Genomic DNA, 23,550 nt, shown 5'->3' on the forward strand with positions numbered 1-23,550 from the left:
AGGCCATTTCTATGATATAAAACTTATCTTTAAATTATAACATTCTGTAATTCTCTTCATGGTGCAGAGCAACACAGAGGAAATTCTACAGTAAAGTATGGCAGGTTGAAAGTAAAATTTCTTTTAATGATATTTTAATTAAGCGTGACTTATACGCCCATGGATCTTACATAGCAACAAACACGGTAATCGATCTCTTCCTTTTTCATGTAATGGCCGGTTGAAAGCTACTTTCAATGAGGTCTTCATTAAGTGCGTCTTATACGCACATGGATCTTACACACCAACAAATTCCTTCCTTTTTCATGTAAATGAAAATAAGCTACGTTTACTGGTACCCAGTTGTAAAGCCTATTTCTTGGAAAAGAGGCTTTAAGAAATACGCATTCGTGAGTCACTTAAGGTTCTCAGTATATTGTAAAGGATTTAGATCGGAAGTTATTTCTTGAAAATTCTAAAAGAAATATATTTATTTTTTACTTATAGTCCGGTAGTAATGTAACTAATGAAGTAGCATCCAGCACAGATATATTACCATATCATTTGTTACATTTTGATTTCTAGGAAATTATATTTATCAGTAAATAACCTGTAAACGAAAAAAATAACCACATATTGCTTTCAGTATTTCGAGGAATTACAAAATGAAATACAAACAAGCCTATCTCCAATTTATTATTATTATACATGATGTTCACGTTTGTGTGTGTGTAGTTCTCTTGCTATATCTGTCAAAGAATACTGTATATCCTCTTAGGTTGGTCAATGCTATACGTACATACAAAGAACATTTTGTTTCATCTCTGTATGTCTCGGATTTTATATATACATATATATATATATATATATATATATATATATATATATATATATATATATATATATATATATATATGTCTTTATTTCTACTTTGATTTATATATTTTTTTAGATTGTGCCTAAAGGGAAAATTTTACAGAAAAGTTTTAATTAGGCTTTTTATCTTCAGGATTTGGAAAATCAATTGAATTGTTCTTCTGTTTTAGAGAAAGATTAAACATTTCTAAGAAACTCAAAATAAATTAGAGGATAATTGGATTACGTTGTGTTTGAGTTCCTTTGAAAAGTACTAAAGACTTTATAATGAATGCCTTTAGGTAAGTAAGGAAAATAATATAACAGTATACTTCTTCAACTGATCAGTTCAGTCAGAATTTTTTTTTAAAATAAAATTTAAATCTGCAAATTTTATTATTGTAATAATTATATTGTGAGACGCTTATTTTAATGTTTTGCTTGTTTTGATAATAGTATTGCCAGATTCAGATAAAGTCAGAAGAGGATTCCATGATAACAGTAAATCATACATGGCCGCTTTCATTTTTTTAAATTCTAGTTTATAGATATATATTTCTGTAGTAGAAACGCCAACAGGATTTTTTTAAAGGAATGAAAAAAACTGACACAAGTGAGATGAATATATTTATCTAATGACATGTCGATAGCTGTGTGCAGCTTATTAATTGCTTTGCACTATTTGTGATTAATCCCATTCACAATGGCATATTCTCTTCCAGGGTTTAATGTGTTCAAGAAAAAAAAAAAAAGGGAAAAAAAAAGAAAAGCACCGTCTTCAAAGAGAAATATGAAAATGTACTTACAAGTAACACTTCCCAATTGTAACACTTCCTAATTGTAACACTTCCCAATTGTAACACTCCGATTTTCATAAAATTTAGCAGGTAGATACTACACATAAAATAAATGAATACGTGTTTTTTTTTACTTTCTGTGGAAAAACGGCTTTAGAAGGCAAAATCCCCTACCCAAAATTTTGAAAGTTGACGCCCGGAAGACAAAAACAAGTGCACCGAAGTGAACGAAATTGTGCACAGATATTGCAGACGTAGAATGAGGGAATACTTGTTTCGTATTTTCCTGAAAAAAACGGTTGAGTGGGCCACGGACTTCTCCAAACCTTTGATCATGAAATATCAAAAGTGTTAGTAATAGTATGTCAGATGTGTGTAAAGGACACAAAGAATTGCAACGAAATTTTGTGCATGAACAATACACAAAAAATAAACGATTACGTGTTTTTTTTTTTTTTATTTTCTGCGGAGAAACGGTTTTAGAAGGCAAAAGCTCCCACCCAAAGTTTTGAAAGTTGACGCCCAAAACGCAAAATGAAGTGAACCGAATTGAATGAAATTTTGCACAGGTATTGTAGACATAAAATGAGAGAATACGGGTTTCGTATTATTCTATAAAAAAAAAAAAAGGTTGGGTGGGGCACGGTCCCTTCCAAACCCTTTGATCACGAAATATCAAAGGTGCTAGTAACAGTATGTTAGATGTGTGTAAAGGACATGAAGAATTGCGACAAAACTTTGTGTAGGGACAATGTGAACTTAAAGAAAATCTAGAAAAGTTTTTGATTCGGATTGCCAAACTGTATTATGACGTGATATTATGAATAAACAATGTCACGTGTACGGGCGTCATGAATACTATATTGTACGGGAGTCAAGTTTCTAAAAAGAGAAATTTGAGACGTACTGATTTTGGAATTCGATTCCTTAACTCTGATTTGCATATTCAACATTAACTAGAAAGAATAATTAATGCAATCATGGATTAGCCTAAGAATGCATAAAAATATGAATAACTGAGATTCTATTTAAAGGGGAATGGTGTCGAAAGATGGTGACTCATCTGCCTATCCCACAAATAACAAAAAATAAATGAGAGTTTGGAGAAGTGAAGTTGACTCCACGAGGCTCAGTTCTCCAAGGTTAAAGTACGGGTTTCGAATAATTTCAAGTTAAAGGAAAAATAAAGTTAATACCGAGATCTAAACAGAATTATGAATTAATTTAATCGATCCTGTTTTCCCCATAGCGGTGTCTCCAAGGCGCTGGGAAAACAGGTGCGTAGTTAATTATTTAATATATCCATCTATAATATTGTTGAATCTCACAAGCTGCAAGGCTGAAAGAACGAATTTTCGCTACTGGGGATTTCCTTCAGGTTGGGTACCCTGACCATCAGTTTTAACACTAAAGTAATTGCATAAAGCAGAAATTATTCAAAAGCAGAAAAAATCAGGTATATATAGAAAAAAATAAAATTGAAAGCTAAAAAGGTATGAGTTAATTCGGGAAGAGGTCTCTGATGGTCAATGTAACCGTGCTTTGATTTAAAATAAAGAGTAATTTGACGTAACTTTTTTCTTAAAATTTAAAATCTAGGTTAAAGAAACAGGGATATTTTAGAAATTATATCACAGAAATGCTTTTTGTTCTAACGTTAATAGATTTTTTTTAAAATAAATTCAATGAGAAGTAAGATTATGTTTTACAAAAATAACAACAATTAAATGCGAAGAAGATGAAATGAATGAATCGAATTTGCCGAGAATGAATCAGATTTTTACGTATGGCAAGATAGCCCCGCCCCCACTTTAGAAAATTGAAATAATGACTAGGTCATTCGTTTGTACTACGTTTGTACCGTTTGTACCGGAAATATTTTCGTTTGTACCATTTTCCTTATAGGGTTACTTGAGAGGTCGACAGGGAAGGCTATCTTGGCGCCAAGATAGGCCCAGTATCACAGCACAAAAATTTGAAATACACCATTCGAAAGCAAATCGTTTGTACCGTTTGTACCGAAAAAGTTTTGTTTGTACCCTGATAGTTTTCGAAAAACAGGGGATGATATTTGGGGGGCTATCTTGTACGCAAGATATGCCCCCTAATGTGTACTTTTTCCATGTCCATTAAGTATTATATGTTTATCCATGTGAATTGATGTGTATTTAGAATTCTGGTTGTGCATATCAAAATAAAAAAATGAATTTTTGAATAATAACTCAACGTTAGAATTGAATCAGCAAGCGGAAAAACAGTGTGAGTTCAAAATAAACCATTTTGAAGTAAAGGCAAAAGTAACACTAAAGATGTAGAACTACGAGTTGTAATGAAGAGCAGTGCAATTCGCAAGACCTCGCACGTTATAACAGAATGCTATAATGTCGACTGTACATTTGTGGCATTAACAAACGAAAGTTCTCTTTCTCAAATATCTCACAATGCGTTTTGTGGACTAGTAGTGGTTTTCCACTCACCGATTCCATTAAATTTTCTTTATTTCTGCCCTTTTCCTTAAGTAAATACGTATTATTCAGCAATGGCCTATTTGCTTTCGTCTACTGTCTATGAAAGCGGGAAACTTCTTGAGCCGTTAATGTGACACCTAATTTCTTCAGTTGGTGTAAAGCTGAAACGTGAAAGGACGCAGTTTAGGTGAGCAAACATTTCATTTTTTAGTTTTCTTTGTTTAAGATTATTTCTGTAAATCCAGTTTCTTTCTGAATTTGTACACACTTTGTTATTCTTTTTACGGTATTTATTTACGGAAAAGGGCACAAATAGAGAAAATTTAATTGAATCGTTGAGCCGAAAAACACTGCTAGTCCGCAAAACACATTTTCAGATATTTGAAGAAAGAACTTTCGTTTGTTAATGCCACAAATGTACAGTCGACATTATAGCATTCTGCTATAGCGTGAGAGGTTTTCCAAATTGTACTGCTCTTCATTACAACTTGTAGTTCTACATCTTTAGTGTTATTTTCGCCTTTAACTCAAAATGGCTTATTTTGAACTCACACTGTTTTCCCACTCACCGATTCAATTTTAACCTTGAGTTATTCCCAGCAATTCTTTTTTTTTATTTGGATATGTACAATCAGAATTCTAAATACACATAAATTCGCATGAATACACACATAATAATTATTAATGGGCATGGAAAAAGTACATATTAGGGGGCCTATCTTGCGTACCACTCTTTCTTGCGTGCCTCCCAAATGCCATCCACTCTTTCTTCAAAATTATCAGGGTACAAACAAAACATTTTTTGGTATAAACGGTACAAACAATTTGCTTTCGAATGCTGTATTCCAATTGTTTGTGCTGTGATACGGGGAGTTATCTTGGCGCCAAGATAGCCCCCCGCCCCAAATATCATCCCCTGTTTTTCGAAAACTATCAGGGTACAGACAAAACATTTTTTCGGTACAAACGTTACAAACGATTTGCTTTCGAATAGTGTATTCCAGTTTTTTGTGCTGTGATACGGGGGGGGGGCTATCTTGGCGCCAAGATAGCCCCCGCCCGAAATATCATCCCATGTTTTTCGAAAACTATCAAGGCCAAACAAAACTTTTTTCAGTACAAACGGTACAAACGATTTGCTTTCGAATGGTGTATTCCAATTTTTTGTGCTGTGATACGGAGGCTATCTTGGCGCCAAGATAGCCCCCCCGCCACAAATATCATCCCCTGTTTTTCGAAAACTATCAGGGTACAAACAAAACTTTTTCGGTACAAACGGTACAAACGATTTGCTTTCGAATGGTGTATTTCAAATTTTTGTGCTGTGATACGGGGGGTTATCTTGGCGCCAAGGTAGCCCCCAGTTGACCTCTCAAGTAACCCTATAACGAAAATGGTACAAACGAAAATATTTTTGGTACAAAAGGTACAAACGTAGTGCAAACGAATGACCCAGTCATTGTTTCAATTTTCTAAAGTGAGGGGGGGGGGCTATGTTGCCATACGTAGATTTTTCTACTATTTTGACAAAGTGATCTGGTTACTCTTAACACATGTTTAAGCTATTCAATTTTACAGGAAAATAGCATCAATCTTATACTGCTTAATGAATTGACAACATTCGAAATTTTATAATTACTGTTAAATTTGCTTTACAAAAGATAATTTCTATCAAACCGAATAGTAATCAGTAACGTGATTTGTTATATTATTGTTTGTTTTCCCCATAGACTGAACAGTTATTATGTAAGCCACTTATTATTAACACCTTTCTAAACAAGAAAAGAAAATGAAATAGGTCAAATGATCGGATTGATGAATGAAAGAAATAATAGTTTTGTTTGCTTGCAAGACTTTTGTACAAAATATATTAAGTGAGAAGAGATAGACTATTTTGAGAAAAATTAGTGCACTTGTATTTAATGAGTTCTTGTGGGTATATGCAATTTTTAATATCAGAAGATTCATGACTTCTTTTACACAAGCAATACACAACTTTATACATATACTATATAAAAAGGTAACTAAATGAAAATTATCACACAAAGCTAACTAAATGCACAAACAATAAACTACTACTATTGGCCAATTAATTAGAAATACTGTCGACATTTTTTATTATCTAAATGATTCCTTCTTTAAAAAAAAAAGTGTTTCTCCATAGCTATGGATCGTATCTGCGCTCATAGCTGAGATAGGTACCTCTGAAAATGATCTATACTCGATCTATAAAATGATCTATAAAATGATCTATTGTCTTAAATTCTTTACATTATTTACGGATTTCTTAATACGTCCTGTGATAAGAAGATATACACTTATTTGTCGCCAATTTGCTTTAAATAGCACGACTTTGAAAATTCCTTAGCAATAGTTACTTTTGATAATAATACTTGACGATTTACAATAAAACGATATTAACCTTGCTTGACGCTTTAGTACAAATTTCCTTAGCACAACATACGCAAAAATTAGAATGTGAATAACTAATATTTTCACGCTAGTTTATGATTTTACCAAGATAGAAATTATAATATATGCAAACATCTTAAACGATGTTAAAAAAGTTACCCTCACTTGATATTGATAAATACTTATTTGGACATTAATGATTGTGATGACACCTTCAAAGTTTTAATATTAAGAAATGGCAATTTCAAATAAATGCAAGATTAAATATTGGATAGAACTCTGCGGATTTCACCAGTCAAATAATCAAAAATTCCTTATAATAATTCAAGAATTAAATTAATAATTCATAAACCAATAAGTTAATTTTAGATATGTAAAATAAGTATTAGGTTAGTTCTCCATATCCTTAAAAAAATAGTGTTCTTAAAATCTACGGATAGTCCCGTGTATATAAGCAATGTCCCGAAGTTTGGAAGTAAAATAAAAATGGAGTTATGGAGAAGATCACGGATCCCGAAAATCTTGGTCTCTGTCCTTCCTCAATAAATAAAATAATAGTACTGTTCATCCTACCTTATGCAGACGCTTATATTTCCACACGTTTATGTAAAAACTGCACTTTACTTTCCCGAGTACCGCAGTGGTTTCTAGTGTCCATTTCCAAATCTTGCGGTAACGTCTCCCGCTCAATTTCCTGGGTTCAAATCCGGGAGAAAATGTCCTCTCGTCTGCTTGGAGCGCCTATCTCTTCTTTACGGTAGGGCATCTGTCTTGGTTGACGGGCTTCGAACTCATGTCTATGTCCCTCTCGATTTCCATGGTGTCGGGATGCGGCGATGCGTAAACTTCCATGTCTTTATCCAGTTACGTGTAAATTTCCATTGAAAATAACACGGTTTCTATCAAGCACGAAACCACAACACCTTTTGCATAATCCGTTTTCACTTAGTGTGTAATGGTAATGTTTTCAGATGCAAGCATCTCACAGTCACACAAAATCACTTAGTTAAAAAAAAGTTGAAGCGTCACAGATAAATAATAATGAAATGACCGTAGTATCTTATAAAATATTAAAAAAAAAATCTAACGGAAAATTAATAACGGACCGTAGTAGTGGAGAAAGTGTGGGCACTGGGCCGGGCAGCAAATGAGGTGTTAGCCTGCCATTATTATCTTATTAAAACACTTTTAAAAATATAGGTCTATGCACGAATAAAAAAAATGTATATCAGTATAGTGTGGTGTCTTAGAGATGCTAAACGAACGATGATCTTGGAGTCTTTTTCTTCTGCTGACGCGTTCTTAGAAGTTTTGTAAAAAATGAAAATAAAAAAATAAAAAAAAATAAAAAATAGACGCTCCTTTCTTCTCTTTGTCAAATTTGAATTTTTGGTTTTGATTCTCTGTCGTGGGTCCGTTACACCATTTTCCAAAAATCGGTTGACGACGTAATTTGGCTTCCTAGCGTCGTTTCTTGCTAGCACGTGATTTTGATAAAGTTCATATGCACTCGCGAAGATGCAAAATAAAAATTTTTGGTTCCTGGTTGTCTGCTGTGTCCGATTAACGAGATTCCATTTCTTATGTACTACGTCACTCTGTCGTCACGAACAATGGCAGCCCATTTGCGATGAATCGAGAGACGCTATGGTGGGTGGTCTTTGAGCGAAAAAAGGCAAAAGCTTGAAGTATGTCGGCTGTCGTCTTAATAGTTCTTTTTTTCTGAACAGCAAAGAAAATTCTCCACCTGCGAAACATAAAGGATTCGCCTTGCGAAAATTGAAACAAAATAAAATATGTTTCTTAAATTTCAGAATTAGTTGAATTTAAATATTGGTTTTCATCTAAATACATGAATAGTTAATTAAGTATGTGAGAGTAATTGTCACAACAAAACGCAAAAAATAAGCAAATACGTGTTTTTTTATTTTGTACGGAGAAACGGTTTTAGGGGGCAAAAGCCTCCTCCCAAAATTTTGAAAGTTGAGGCCCGAAAGGCCAGAAGAAGTGAACCGAAGTGAATGAAATTGTGCATAGACATTGCAGACATAAAATGAGGAAACACGGGTTCATGAAGAATTGGAACGACACATTGTGTAGGGACAATGCGCAAAAAAATAAACGAATACAGGTTTATTTTCTGCGGAAAATCGGTTTTTAGGGGGGCAAAAGCCCCCACACAAAATTTTGAAATTTGAGGCCTAAAAGGCCAGAAGAAGTGCACTGAATTGAATGAAATTGCGCACAGATATTGTAGACGTAAATTGAGGTAATTGGGTTTCGTATTTTCTTGGCAAAAGGCGGTTGAGTTGGGCACGGACCTTCTAAAGCGTTGATTACGGAATATCAAACGTGCAAATAAGTATACGTGAGAAGTTCCTAAAGAGTATGGAAAATTGCAACGAAACTTCGTATAGGGACAATTTGCAAAACAGTAAATGAAACGTGTTTTAATTTGTGCGGAAAAACACTATTGGGGCCTCGGCCCCCTCCGAAATAGGTAAATATTACCGTAAAAGCGCAAGAAGGGGTTGACCAAAGCAAATGAAATTGTATAGTCTCTATGTAAAATAAGGCCTTTCGTGTTTCTCAAGTGTCCCTATCCACTTTGCTTCAAATTTGACACATCAACAGTAAACAGGAAATTAATCGATACGTGTTTTTGTTTATGCGGAAAAACATTCTAAGGGTTAAAGGTGCCTCCTGAAATACTATAAAATACGCTATACTGTTTGTGCTTGTTGTTGATCTGTCAAATTTGAAGAAATCGGATGAAGACACTTGTGAAACACAAAAGGCCATGTTTTACATATCCAATATCTACATAATTTTTTACGATTTCATTCGCTTCGATCCACTCCTTCTGCCACTCAACGCCTCGGTCCACTCAATAGTTTTTTCTTCTTTTCTGGAAAATACGAAACACGTATTCGCTCATCTTACCTCTACAATATTTATGCACAATTTCGTTCAGTAAGGTCCACTTCTCCTTGCCTTCCGGGCGTCAAATGCCAAAATTCTGGGTGGGAGCTTTTGCCCCCCAAAACGTTTTTCCGCAGAAAATAAAAGAAACCGTATTTGTTTATTTTTTGCTTATTTTCCCAACACAAACTTTTGTTCCAATTCTTCATGTCCTTTAGGCACTTCTGACAAACTGTTATTGCTATTCATCACGAACTGAATTGTCAGTTCTACGGCAGATTCTGGAAGTACTACCTTTTTGATCCAATGAACAACAGTGTTGCCGGATGCATGTAAGTAAAAGTTTTATCACGATAATTTTAAAGTTTGTTTTTCATTGTTTTCAGAAATTGCATAATGTAGACAGATCCTTAACACAAATTTTGATGCACTGAAACATCAGCACTGATGCCAATTCAGAATATTAATTTATGAAAACCACGTTTTCCCTAGTAACCCCTTACAAAAGCCTCATCCGATTAGTTATCGGTGGAAATGAAAAATTCTTTCCGTTCCATAGTTTCCAAGCTACTCCAACTATACAGACTGAAAATTAACAACAGAACATCTTTATATATGAGTTATGAGTCAATTTACGTGTCTTGTAAAAAAAATGATTGTTACATCTGGCAACACTGTGTGGTTCCTAATGTACTTCAATCGTTGCTTCCTAGTTTAAAAATATATGCATGAACAAGGCTTCATTATTTGTGTACCGCTTCCGGTTCAAAAGTTCTACTATCCCAAACTCCGGGTTGCATTGTATATTGGACACCCTGTGTGTTGGATATACCCACACCATCAACTGACCTTCGCCTTATCACTATTCGCATTCAACTCACGGTGTGAGGGCCAATTGAACACAGATTTCCACAAAAAGCGAAAGAATTTTTTTGGTTACTTTATAATTGATAAACAACTAGTGCGCTCAGAAACAACAACTCTGGCCGCAGGTTTAAGAGTTTATATATTTATCAATCAAGCATTTGAAACAAGAGAGGAAATCAAGCTACCGTAACAAATTGAACAAAATTGACGTTACAAAAGTCCGTAATTATGAGGATATTATTAACAAAACCAGACGTTGAGGCGCATAAAGGAAACAGAAGAGGCAATTTGGAAATGAAATCTGAACAATAACGAAATCACATAATCAAATGCAAATCAGAAAGCACACTTTGCGGTTTGTTTTATCGGAGAGCTTCAATTCGGCTACGGCATAGGAAAGGAGAAATTACCAATCTAACCGCATTAGAACGATGCAAATGAAAATCTATTTAAAATTCTCTCTCTCTCTACTGTGGTTTTCGTTCTTGAGAATCAGTGAGTATGGTTTTATTGAAGGATTCAACGTAATATTAGAATTTAAAGGTCTTTGCCTCACAAAGGAGAAGTTGCCAGTTAAGGTTGGTTGGATCATATTTTTGTTTGTTTCTCTTTCTGAACAAATTCTCTTTTGAATATAGGTACTGTTGATTATATATATATATATATATATATATATATATATATATATATATATATATATATATATATATATATATATATATATATATATATTGTTCAAAGTACTTGGATTCAGATGATGAACAGTCAGTGCGTGTTTGAAATATAAGTTGGCATAAAATAAATATAACATATATTAAGTAAACAAATACATTTTTCAGCTCATGTTTTAATATTGGTTTTCTATTCAATATTATTTTATGAAGTATCTATTTTATATTAACACAAGATAATCTCTTGGAAGAATATTTAATATCTACTCGGATTTTCGTCTGACCACAGTTCCTGAACTATCTCTAAATACCATATATGTATATTTTAACAATGTGCCCCTCAAAATTTATAGCATATGGAAGTAAATGTCTCGATTTCTTTTGAAATCCAAGATCTCAGTTTACTTTTCGAAAACTAGATAACATCGAAGACAACAGTCCTCTGTTGTTTAACGCACTCGAATTTGGAGTTTATAAATATATAGGCGTATTTAGGATTTTGTTGCCGGGGGTTGTGCACTATACGGGTAAGCAGGGAGGCAATTGCCCACCTGAATTTGAGAATTGCATATATTTTGATCGATTGTCTTCTAATATAACGTGAAACTCGTATGTTAATGGAGGATCTTATCCCTCTGAAAGAGTAATGTTTATATTTATTGATGGCTGAAACTTCGTTGAACGTTTAACCGTTATAACTGTGGTTGAATATTCATATGCTTTTCGAGTTCATTTTGGCTATATTTAATCTATACACTGGACGGTTAACCACTTAATTTAAATTCACTTGATTTGATTCATATATGTTTAGCTATTGTGTAATGTAAAGTATAACCACGAAACATTAACTTTATTTTGCTAGGGAGTATTGTGCTGTAGTGTAGTTGAAAGGTAATGAGAAATAGATAGAACTGAAAATAAACTAATGTTAAAGCAAACTTTTAGTAATAACGCCAGCATTACGGTTGACTTTCTTCTTTTTACTCGAGATAATTTTCTCACGTTTTACATTTCTGAGAAATACACGAGCGCTCGCATCTAAATGAAAGTAGCAATTATTGAGGCTCAATAAATTCAGAGTAGCCAAATACTATTTTGTTAATATATCTTGCTAAGTTAAAGTACATCTGCTAATTAGGGAATCGAAAACATATTAAGTATATGTAAAATAAACAACGTACTTTTGTCGCCGATCGACGAGCACTCGGCATAGAAATGGCAATTCTGCAGTCCAAATAAATGACTATATATGGAAGAAAGTGGTTATATAGGGTGGATTGGGGCAACTCCGACAGGCTAAGGATATTTCGCAAAATAAATGCATAATGAAGCAGCTAATGTCAAATTCAAAATATACTACTATAGTCAATTAGTTCGTGGACTGGACCCGTAGTGTGACGCTAGTAGTATACTACAGTTGATAGATGATATCCTGGAGAAAATATCCGAAGTTCATCTTTCGGCCAAGCGAGAGGCAGGTCTGTGGATACAGTGTAAACAGATGTACTGTTTCCGTTGTGAAAAGAGTTTTATTGCGCAGCGGCGGACTTGGAGAATGTCACTGTTTGAGCAACGTGCAAACATTAAGTTCTGAAAAAAAAAACTAGGCAAATCCGCTGCAGGAATTTTGCAGATGATCAGGTAAGTGTAGAGTGGCAAGGTCTTGAGCCGCAGTGCAATGTTTAATTGGTACCAATGGCTTACAGAGGGGAGAAACAGTTTAGAGGATTATGAGCCAGTAGATCGGCCAACAACAGTCCGAACAGAACGCAAGATAGAAGAGGTTGCAATGATTGTGCGCGGTAGTCGTTTCCAGTCGGTAGATGGGAATGCAGCAGCAGTACGAATCAGCCATGGTATGTGTCACAACATTCTGACGGATGACTTGAACATGTCACATGTCACTCAGCACCGTGTCCTACGTATTCTGACACAAGACCAACGATCAGAAGTGCTGACGCTGATGGAACGTTTCTGAACCGGGTAGTAACAGGAGATGATCCACACGATTCACGATCTACACGATCCTATACGATCCACAACTAACGAGACAAGCAGCCACTTAGAAATCGCAATCATCTCCAAAATGCAAAATTCCGAAATAAGACAGATCAAAAGAGAAAATGATACTTGAACTATTTTGAAGGTCAGTGTGGGTCTGTGTAATTTCTGTGTACGTATGGGCATCGCATCGATTACAGCAACCATAGGTTCTACTGGTTGTCTATATTCCGGGTACTAGTCCACGAATTTATTGACTGCACTAGTATATTTTGAAGCTAGTTTAATTATGAAGGACACAATATAACACACACAAAGGTTCAAATTCTACATTCATAAGTACATGAAGCCTGCGTTCGATGACCAAGATACGAAGTGTCGAAGTTTACCCATTTATCTGGGGAATGTCGACATTTACTTGGGAAACTCAGACAAGAAGTATAACACTCATTTAATGTAATCTAGAACACTTTTAGTGGACAGTACATTAACGACTGCAGTAATGTGTAATAGATTGACGGCAATAATATGAGAAAATGGCAATAACACTGCAAGACATTGTCAAATACTAGAAAAATAAAGCGAAGTGCAACATTACAACAAAACATAAAAATTATATTGGACAAAGATATCTTTATTATTCAATGATTCTAAACATCTTAAAGTCCTAGTCAGTATCAGAACAAACAGATCCCACAAAGAAAGGATCATTACCACTATCCACACATAGTTCGTAATACCAAGTTCTACATTGAGTGCACTGCACCCAACTCCACCATCAGGTCAAGACTATTATTTGTATATGAATTGATCATGAGTTGTTGCGAGTAACTTAATTGTAAGAGACAGAACTCTCTTACCACGTGTCTTGTGTTCAAAAAGGCGACTTTTAGTTTTGAGTGCACCCATGCACATAGGTAGAGGTCTGCGCGGATACAAAATATCGCATCCGCATCCGTACCGTATCCACAGCATCTCTATCCTCGTCCGTACCCGCATCCGCAACATCTTTATCCGCACCCGCATCCGCATCCGCAGATAATGAGGTAACAAATATATACAACCTACATATTCTATAATACACGTAGTTTTCTGAATTAAACGAAACAATATATTATATCAGTTTCCTCGTGATCAAATACCAACTACGATAAATAAAATGCAATATAAACCGTGCAGATACAAATTAGAAATTAATGAACGATTTATGTACTTACCCAAGATCTTCAAATGCAGATATCGGGCCAAAATAATGCTACGTAGGTAATATCTCTTCAATTGACTAATTTTAGAGCACGTCACTAAGTTTTTAAACTTGATCATTACTCATAAAAAAGGGGGCATTTGTTCTAAACACAAAGGCGAAATAGAAATAATAGTTATTGAAAAATAAAAAATAATCACAGGACTGCAAAAACATCCACATACCCCGAACTGACACTAGCACCAGTAATTGCACTAAATTTAAAAAAATAAGTGACGAATCTAACAACGCAATACAATGCATGCTTTCACGACCAAGCTCCTTCGTGGCTAAGCGGTTAGCGTACACGCCTTTGGCTCAATTCGGTTCAATTCGCGGCGGGAGTTCATGTGGTTCGGATTCCACGTTAATCAGTAGGTCCACGTCTCATATAGCCTCGCTGCTGAACGGGACGTTAAACTCAAAATCAACTCAAGCTTTCACGACCACCCTTTTACTGAAACTAGTAGTGAAAATAACTTCGAATACGAATAGGAAGTCTATACCGTTAAGTTCGGGAAGAGGCAATGGAGGAAGTTTAGAATTTACTGCTTTTCTTTGCAGCCCCCACTCATTGTTGGACACATTTAGGCTAGGAGAAAAAACGCATTGGTTGTTCTTTCTTTCTTTACCAGAGGCCCAGAACATACATACATATACACTTACACACAAGAAGAAAGAAAGAGAGAAAACAATTGTTGTTATAAAACTCCAATCCCTCGGAATGTTCAATGAGGTCCATGGCACCTCTCCGAAGAGAGAAATCTGTGGGATCGCCAATGTGCATTCAGTATCTCCTGTACTTCAAAGGAAACAGTGAAGAAGATTTTTTCTCTTTTTTAAGAGAGAGGGAGAGAGAAAGATGAGCGTATGATATGATTTGTTTACTATTTCGGTGACCTACGCGCTTCTCCAGTTTGTCACAAAAGGGAAAATAATTCTGCTGACCAGTTTTCAGTTTATGGAACGGGATGCGGTGTTTTAAATTAGGGTTTTGGTTCCTGACCTCTCACGCTAGAAAAACTTTATTTGAAGACATTTCTTCCTCTTCAAGGCGAATGGTCTGAAAATTTTCAGCTTTATCAGAGGGGCTTTGGGGGCAATTATTTTTGTTTTTTACAGTAAATAGCGGTACTTGAGGATGACACAAGAGGGTTGTCCTTTCTGTTTAGGTCAGAGATGTCATTCATCTACAAAACGGATGCTAAAAATATTGAAAAAAGCAATGAAAGGACAACCCTCTTGTTTCATTTTTTGTCTTTTTGCTATCACTGAGTCACAAGCTTAGAACACACTTGTATTTTGATTTTAGTATTTTTCAACTGGTTTTAAAACTTTTAGTTCAAAACGAACGTTTCTAGTGCTCTTTCCATTATCAGAAAATTCACAGCATTTTTGGGGTAGAAAAATGTAGGAAACATTATCCGCAACTTTATCCGCTATCCGCACAGAAAAGAGATATATATCCGCAAATACCCATTTTAACGCAGATATCCGCGGGTATCCGCATCCGCGCAGAGCTCTACACATAAGAGATTTTAAAACTACTCTTTCCTGCTGATACTTACAGTTATTACTTTGTCTAGCTGACGCTGAAGATCCAAATGGTTTCTGCGCAGTTTGTGTCAAGTCATAGAAAGTAACATGCATGTCTGATGTTGGTCCTGGAGGCTGGATGTGGTTTCTGTCCGAGTACTTTCAACTGTCTGCGAATTTATGAAACGGCTGCAAGTTGGCTGATCTTGTGTATGTAAATTTGAAATTGAATGATCATCTTCCTTTTTTCCAGAGCACATACTAGCACTGGAAGAATGAATAAATGATGTTATTAATGGGTGATCTGGAATTTCGGATGGATCAGAAGGAAATATTCCTGTTAACCGAAATCCATTGATACCTGATTGATATCTGCATCCATTGACGCAGATGCTGCTTTCATCCATGCTTGTTAAAAGATGTCCTCAACAACGTCTTCCCAGGATTCGCTCGTAGAAACAACCTGCAAGCTTCATTGTAACATTGTTTTAGCAGTTTGAAGAATGTAACGTCAAGAGGTTGGAACACATGTGTAGAATGGGGTGGTAAGTACATGTTAATACCTAATTCCAAAGCGTGTTCCAAAATCTTTAGATCCTTGGAATGTGACGAGCATCCATCGAGAATAAGTAAAATTGGACCTTCGGGTTTGTATGTTGCGAGATGATCAAGGAATTTTAAAAACACATCCCCTGTCATGTAGCCTTTTTCTGACATCGAAATTGTTGTTCCGGGAGGCATTTCCACTGAGAAACTATCGTCCTTCCTTTGCCGTTTCATTACGACAAAAGGTGGCATGAACTGTTCGCAAGCTGTAGCACATGCCATTATTGCAACTGTTTCACCTTTGTCTACCTTTGTCTGTGGATACACCTCTTTTTTACCTTTTACAGAGACCACTTTACCTGACTTATAAATTAATTGTAACCCTGATTCATCACAGTTCAAAATACTTCCAGGCTTGTCCCACAATTGCAGTTCGATGTAGCACTTACTTAATTGCCCAAAAAATTATCAACGTTTTCTTTGGTCGTTCCTCTAATACGAACGAACGAGAATCCTTCTACTTTTCGAACACTTAGATTAGGATGACGTCACACATACCCATATACCCACTCGTAGTCGGCCATTTTAGTTGATTCGTTAAAACGATGTGGAATTTCATTTAACTCTACCAACCTATAGGCAATGTGGCACAAATCATTTATAGTTAAACCGAATCCTCAAGCATATAATCTGCGGATTCGTTATTCCAGTTGTTTCTCTTACTCTGTGGTAAATGTTGGATGACCTTCTAATATTACACTCAGACTGCCAATCTTAATTTTATCACGTAACTTATTTCGTGATACATCGAAGGCACAGGCGACAGGGGCCAAGGCCATTTCAGCTTTTACAGCGTTTACAGCTGCGCTCATATTTTCTACAGTCCAGCTGCCTTTTTCGCTTTTCCGGATGTAATTGCGCACCATATCTAATCTGAAAAGTGTAGGTTTCCATATCCCATAAGTTGCGCACCATATCCCATAATCTAAATTCCCATAAGTTTCTTTACTAGATGTGTTGTATAGTATGTTGAATTGATAAAATAAAGCTCAGAATCAGCTCGTGTCGAAGTTCGACAACTTTTCGATCTCGGAGTTACTTAACACTGTACCTTTTCACTTATCACCTTTTATCTACATATGGCGACACTGCGCACCATTCCTAAACACATGTGTATACATTCTAGTGCCATCTGACCACCATACACCACGTAAGGTGTAAAGTTTTATGTTCCCTTCTGTTGAGGTCTTAATCATGAAGCATATAATGTTACACACTAGTGTATTTTAATGTAACACTCACCTCTATGTTAATATTTACTTTCTTTTGTATTTTCCCTCCACGCAACCAGGATAAAAGCACTGCATCAACTTCTGCACGCACACTACTACAATTTTCACACGACTGGCCCGTGTTCATTCTTTGGTTTACTATTGTGTGTTATAGTGTTGCTGTCAACTGTCGGAGTTCCCTGAAATAGCCCTAATATTCACTCTAATAAACAATATTTACTGAAAGTTACATAATAAATATGTAAACACACTGAATATCGGAACAATTTTGTTGAAGTGAACTGTAATAGTTGTGAAGAAATACCAAATCAAACAATAAGAAAATTAAAGCACGAAATATACATCCTACTGCACCTCTGGTTTGCAATTGTATCTCCTATCCTGATCCGCTTGCAGTGCCTGCCCCTGAACTTCTGACACTCTAACCATGTGTTACCTGTATTCGATTCGTAACGTACTTCTATGTATTCTAGACTTCCTGGTTGGTTGAGAAACAAGTTTCTTGGTACAGCATACCTAGTACTGATAAAAAGTCTTTGTAGAATTAAGACTTCTAAAAACGTTAACATGTCAGTTAGGTATGGCCTCAACAGGTTTCATTTATATACCTACTATGATCGTTTTTGTATGTCTGTGGAATTGAAAGTAAAATAAATATTACGATGGAAGAAAATGCTTTAAAAAAAAAGATATGTGAAACTGATTTTTTGTATTGTTTATGATTCTGCTCCTATATTATAAATCTGTGCAAAGCTAGGGATGAGAGTTGTATATTCATTCACCAGTACAACCAACCTCATAATTGATTTAATTTATTGTTAAAGGCTGTCGTGGTAAGAAAAAAAAGTAAAATGGATCTTATAAAACATCGACATGTAGACCATTGAATGAAAAATTTTATATCTTAAATTCTAAAATTTCGTGATAAATTTCATTAGGCTGCAGGATTCACTGGTTGGGAAAATATATGCCAGTGAATAAGTAAATAAACTTTTCTATTTGTGGAGTTAAATTAGAACCCTCCATCAAATAACAAGAAAGATATTGAATTTTCAAATATAGCTACCCCTTTAAGTTGAAATTTGTTTTCAACTTCCCCTATCTTGAAACCGAACCAAAGCGTTTACATAAGTTCTCTATAATGACTATACTCAAACGTATATATATTTTGACATCCTGTAACAGCAATAAGGAAACATTCTGCTGGGAGCTAGCGATGGACACGGTATACTCTGACACTTTGTATACTCAAAGTTTGTACTAGTGTATGATTTCTAACGATCATTAGAACATAGCGAGTTAACATGTAATACAGACAGGAAAACAGGGGTGATCCAAGATGTTAAATTTCTACCTAAATGAATGTGAAGCTTGCGAACGCATTCTAGATATACCTTTTTGGGGCTCACATTTAATGTAGTGTACGTGTGTTTATTGGTAATGGAGTGCATACACTTGGGAAAAGCCACGCCTCCGACTCTAGGATTGACATTTTGCAGAGAGTCAATAGTCCTGCACAATTTATTAGAATCCCTTGCTAATTTATAGCTATACTAGCTATGCTTGATGTGGTATCAAAAGATTAAAGCCCAGAGGACAAAAACAAGGTGCTATGACTCTCATGTGTTGCTATGCCTCGAGGAAATCAATAGACCTTGTTACTTCCAACAGATGTGTTAACGTTTTTCAGTTCTTTTATAGATATCATTATGATACTTTGATTTACTGTAAATAAATGTTTAACTTATAATCACACGGTGCTTGATCTCAGTGTGGAGAACAGTTACGTTTACAAACTCTGCTATTTTTATTATAAAACTAGAGATTTACAGTTAGGTGCTATTTTTTAGTATTGTATAATTATATATTTATATTAATAGAGAATTATATTTGACACCCTGACAGCAAGACATAATTCATCAACGCCAGAATTAGACATGAGGGAAAACACACAAGGTTGGCCGAATTAAGATTCTATTTCTTAATAACGTTACGTAATTTAGTTACTTTTTTCTTTTATAAGAATAGTATAAATTATCTAGCTGAAGTGCTCTTGTTTTGCACGAGAAGGAGGTTTAATGCATATAGGACAGGAAATTACATTTACGAGTATAATATAAAAAAATATATGTGCTTATGACCAACACTAATTCCTAATATTAGGACACAGTAAAGTTAATAGATGTCATTAACTGAGCTACCTGCCTGTCTGATGGCAATAGATGCTGTTAGGGTGTGGGTTATTTGCAGGTTTAAAATCATTGTGACGATTAATTTCCAACTTGGAACCCATTATATCGGTAGCATTTAGGAAAACAGCAAGAAATATTGTGGGAGAAACTAAAGGAAAAGGTCTCCTTGATAAAGGAACGTGGTAGTGGGATAAAGAAGTTAATGCAGCTGTGAAGGAGGAAAAGGAACGATACATGAAATGATAGAACTCTGGCCATTAACAAGACCTGAAGAACTACATGGAGGCGAAGAAGAACAGCAAGAAGGCAGTTAGCGTAGCAAAAAGCAAGGTTTGTGATGATCTGTACAACAACCTGGAAAGAAAAAGAGGGAGAAAAGATGATTTACACGTGTTCAAAAGTAGGAGAGAGACAAAAGAAAGATATTGCGCTTGTGCGCTACATCAAGGATGAAAATAACGAAGTTTCTGACAAGTGAGAAGACTAATAAGTGGTGAAGAACTATTTCCAGAAACTTCTCAATTATGAAAACCCGAAGGAAATTTGCGAAAATCTACCCATAAATCACAGACTTGTTCAGCCTGTGATTATGATAGAGGTGAAATTTACCGTGAAGAAGATTTAAAGAGATAAAAGATACAAGACCTGATAATATTCGTAGTGAAACATGAAACACTTTAGGTAAAGGGGTGCAATTGTTTTATTTCTTCATAGGATATTGGAAATAAGAAATATACGCAAAGGATGAGAAGCAACTACGCTGTACCGGTTTTAAAAAACAAAGGAGACATGCAAGAATGTGGTAACTATAGGGGAATAATATTTGTAGGCTACGTAATAAAGCTCTGGAAGGGAATGGTAGAAATGAAATGAAATCTTTAAGTTTAACGTCCCACGGTTATGCCGGTTAGGCTAAAGGAGACGGTGATAATGAGAGATGAGTGAAATGGTGGAATGAAGAAAGTGGGAGGAAACGGGAGAACCCCGAGAAAACCCACGAGCACGGTGTTTGTCCACCACAAAGTCCACACGGCGCGAGCTGGGATCGAACCAGGGACCCCAAGCACCGGAGGAGAATGGTAGAAGTAAGAATGGGACAAAAGATCGAAGTAACGGAGAACCAATTTGGTTTCATGCCACAATGATACAGAATGGATGAAATATTTGTACTTGAAGTGCTAATGAAAAAAGTACAGAGAAATATCAGAAGGAACTCTTATATGATTTATATCAACCTAGAGAAAGCGTATGATAGAGTGACAAAGGATTTATTTGGTGGGCGCTGAAGAAAAAAATATATTCCGAATACATATATCTGTATAATTCAAGATACGTACGTTGGGTGTAGAACAAGAGTGAGAAGCGCGTGTGATATAACAAGAATTCACAGTTAAAGTGGAATTTCATCAGTGATTGATGTTTACCCGTTTTGCAGTTGTAATGTACAGCTCACATAGAATATACAGAAATTAACATCTTGGATTATGTTATTTGCGGACGACAGCGTACTTCTAGGTGAGACCAAAGTAACACTGCAAGAGAAATTACTTATCTGGAGAGAAGCGTAGGAGAACAAAGAGTTTAGAATTAATAATAAACATTTACTCTATAAATGCTTGTAGTGGCAGCTTGCATGTTTAAAATCATTGTGACGATTAAATTCCAACTTAAAATCCATAGTATCGGTAGCACTTGGGAAAACAACAGGAAATATTGTGGGAAAAACAAAAGGAAGAGGTTTCATTGTTAAAGGTGGAATAAAGAGAGGAAGGTGTACTATAGAGCACTACAATTAGTAGCTAAGTATCAAATAAATTTGAAATCAATTCCCAAAGCCATTGTCACTATTCTAGTTTTATTTGGAAAATCAATTAAGCCTAATTTAAAAACAACAATCTCTTAAAACACATGAACGACTTAGAACCTACGACATCTGTTAAATATGAGCTTTATGTTTCATACAGAAAAACAGCATAACAGTACACAAATAAATACCCGAACATCAAATAGCTTCACAGGCTAACTTAAGAAATGAACCACTTTTTGCCAGCTCCTGTGAATCTTGTTAAAAACTCCCGACCAATTAATAAAACCAAGATACAATATTTACATTGCCCAATCAGCAAAAAAGTAATCGAAAACACAAGAATACAACTGGACAATAGAGAAGACGTAATGACGAAAAAATTCAGTTCTTGGGATCAATACTACAGGAATAGAAAAAAGATGTAAACAGCATAATTGGCAGTAGTTGGATAAAATGGAGAGAATGGGGAGGAGTATTGTGTGACAGTAGGTTACCGCCTTAAAGGGAAAGTTACAAAACAGTAGTCACTCTCGCCATATTGTACGGAGCGAAATGTTGGAGCATAAAGAAAAGAGAGGAACAGAAATTGGATGTTTTTGAAGACAAAAATATTGATATGGCTATGTGGAGAGAAGTGAAAGAATAAAATTAATAATGAAGTGATTCTAGGAACAGTAAAGGTGAGGTAATAGTAAAGAGGAAGGCAACAAAGTAGACTTCGATGATTTGAACGTGTAAGAAGACGGAGGACCTTCGAGATACGTAGCTCACAAGGTGAATGCTAAAGAACTTAATGGAAAGGGGTAGGAGGAATAAGTGGAGAGATTGCATTTTTATAAGAAAATAATGTATATTGATTCAATTTGGTGATACTTAAGAATTACACTATGATGAATATAATCTTGAATAAATTGGTAGTGTATATTTAACCTGTCAATTTTCAGAGCTCAAATAACCAAGATGGTTTCCCTTCTATTTTCTGGATAAATTAACTAAAATAACTAATTATCCCTTAGCTACCTTGTATAGTGTTAATATTTCTTCCAAAATACAAATTGACTCTACGTAATAAAGCACAACTTTAAGAAAGAAAGAGTCCTTCACCACAAAGCGTGATTTTTTTTTTTTTTTTGTAGTACAAAATGAATAAATGTGTGGCAGCACAACAACTAAGATTCTGGAACAATTTAAGTTTACTTACAAAAAAGTAAATTAGGAACTTATATGCTCAAATGTGATAAATAAAATGTGATTTCGTAGTAACTTATTATTATTAGATTCGTACCTTATTTTAACCTTTGGGTGTTTGTTTTAAGAAATACTAGACACACTATTTAATTTTATAAATGAAATGAAAAATGAAATCTTTGAGTTTTACGTCCCACGGATATGCCGGTTAGGTTAAAGGAGACGGTGCTAATGAGTAATGAATGAAATGGTGGAATGAAGAAAGTGGGAGGAAACGGGAGAACCCCGAGAAAACCCACGCACACGGTGTTTGTCCATCACAAAGTTCACTTGGTGGGGGGTGGGATCGAACCCGAGACCCCTAGCACCAGAGGTGAATTAATTTTATAAGTATTTTTATTACTTGTATAATTAGGTTATATGAATGGCCTATATAAAGAATTATATTACAAATAGAGATTTAAAGATCTTTTTAAAGAGCATTTAGATACCTACATGCCAAAGATATGAAATAGTTGTTACGTTAATTTTAATGTATAATTAATTAAATTGATTAAAATAAAACAAAATAATACCTAGACACTCCATAAGTCTTTTAACGGTGATTCATGAGAGAAACTTGTTTAGAGTGTATTATTTAGAATTTTGAAATTTACATTGCAAGGATTACTTACATTGGCCGCTTGGTTTTGTCCCAGCTTCATGAAGCATACGAGAACGGAAATTTATATACTTCGTGCACTAATCATAATATTTGTCCTTTGGGTGATTACA

At 35.2% G+C, this 23,550-nt stretch overlaps 1 protein-coding gene across 1 annotated transcript; it reads right to left on the reverse strand.

Moving 5' to 3' along the window:
• Positions 1 to 16,150: 16,150 nt before the first annotated feature.
• LOC145665134 (uncharacterized) lies at positions 16,151 to 16,579 on the reverse strand. Its single transcript, XM_081732412.1, has one exon. The coding sequence runs from the start codon at positions 16,577 to 16,579 to the stop codon at positions 16,151 to 16,153; it is 429 nt and encodes a 142-aa protein (XP_081588538.1).
• Between the last annotated feature and the right edge of the window lie 6,971 nt (positions 16,580 to 23,550).

Source organism: Thermobia domestica, chromosome 11 (assembly GCF_964235325.1).
Source record: "Thermobia domestica chromosome 11, izTheDome1.hap1.1, whole genome shotgun sequence".
Lineage (NCBI taxonomy): Eukaryota > Metazoa > Arthropoda > Insecta > Zygentoma > Lepismatidae > Thermobia > Thermobia domestica.

Coding starts and splice junctions, on each gene's coding strand:
- LOC145665134 (XM_081732412.1), bottom strand. CDS start 16,579: ATGGCATGTGCTACAGCTTGCGAACAGTTCATGCCACCTTTTGTCGTA.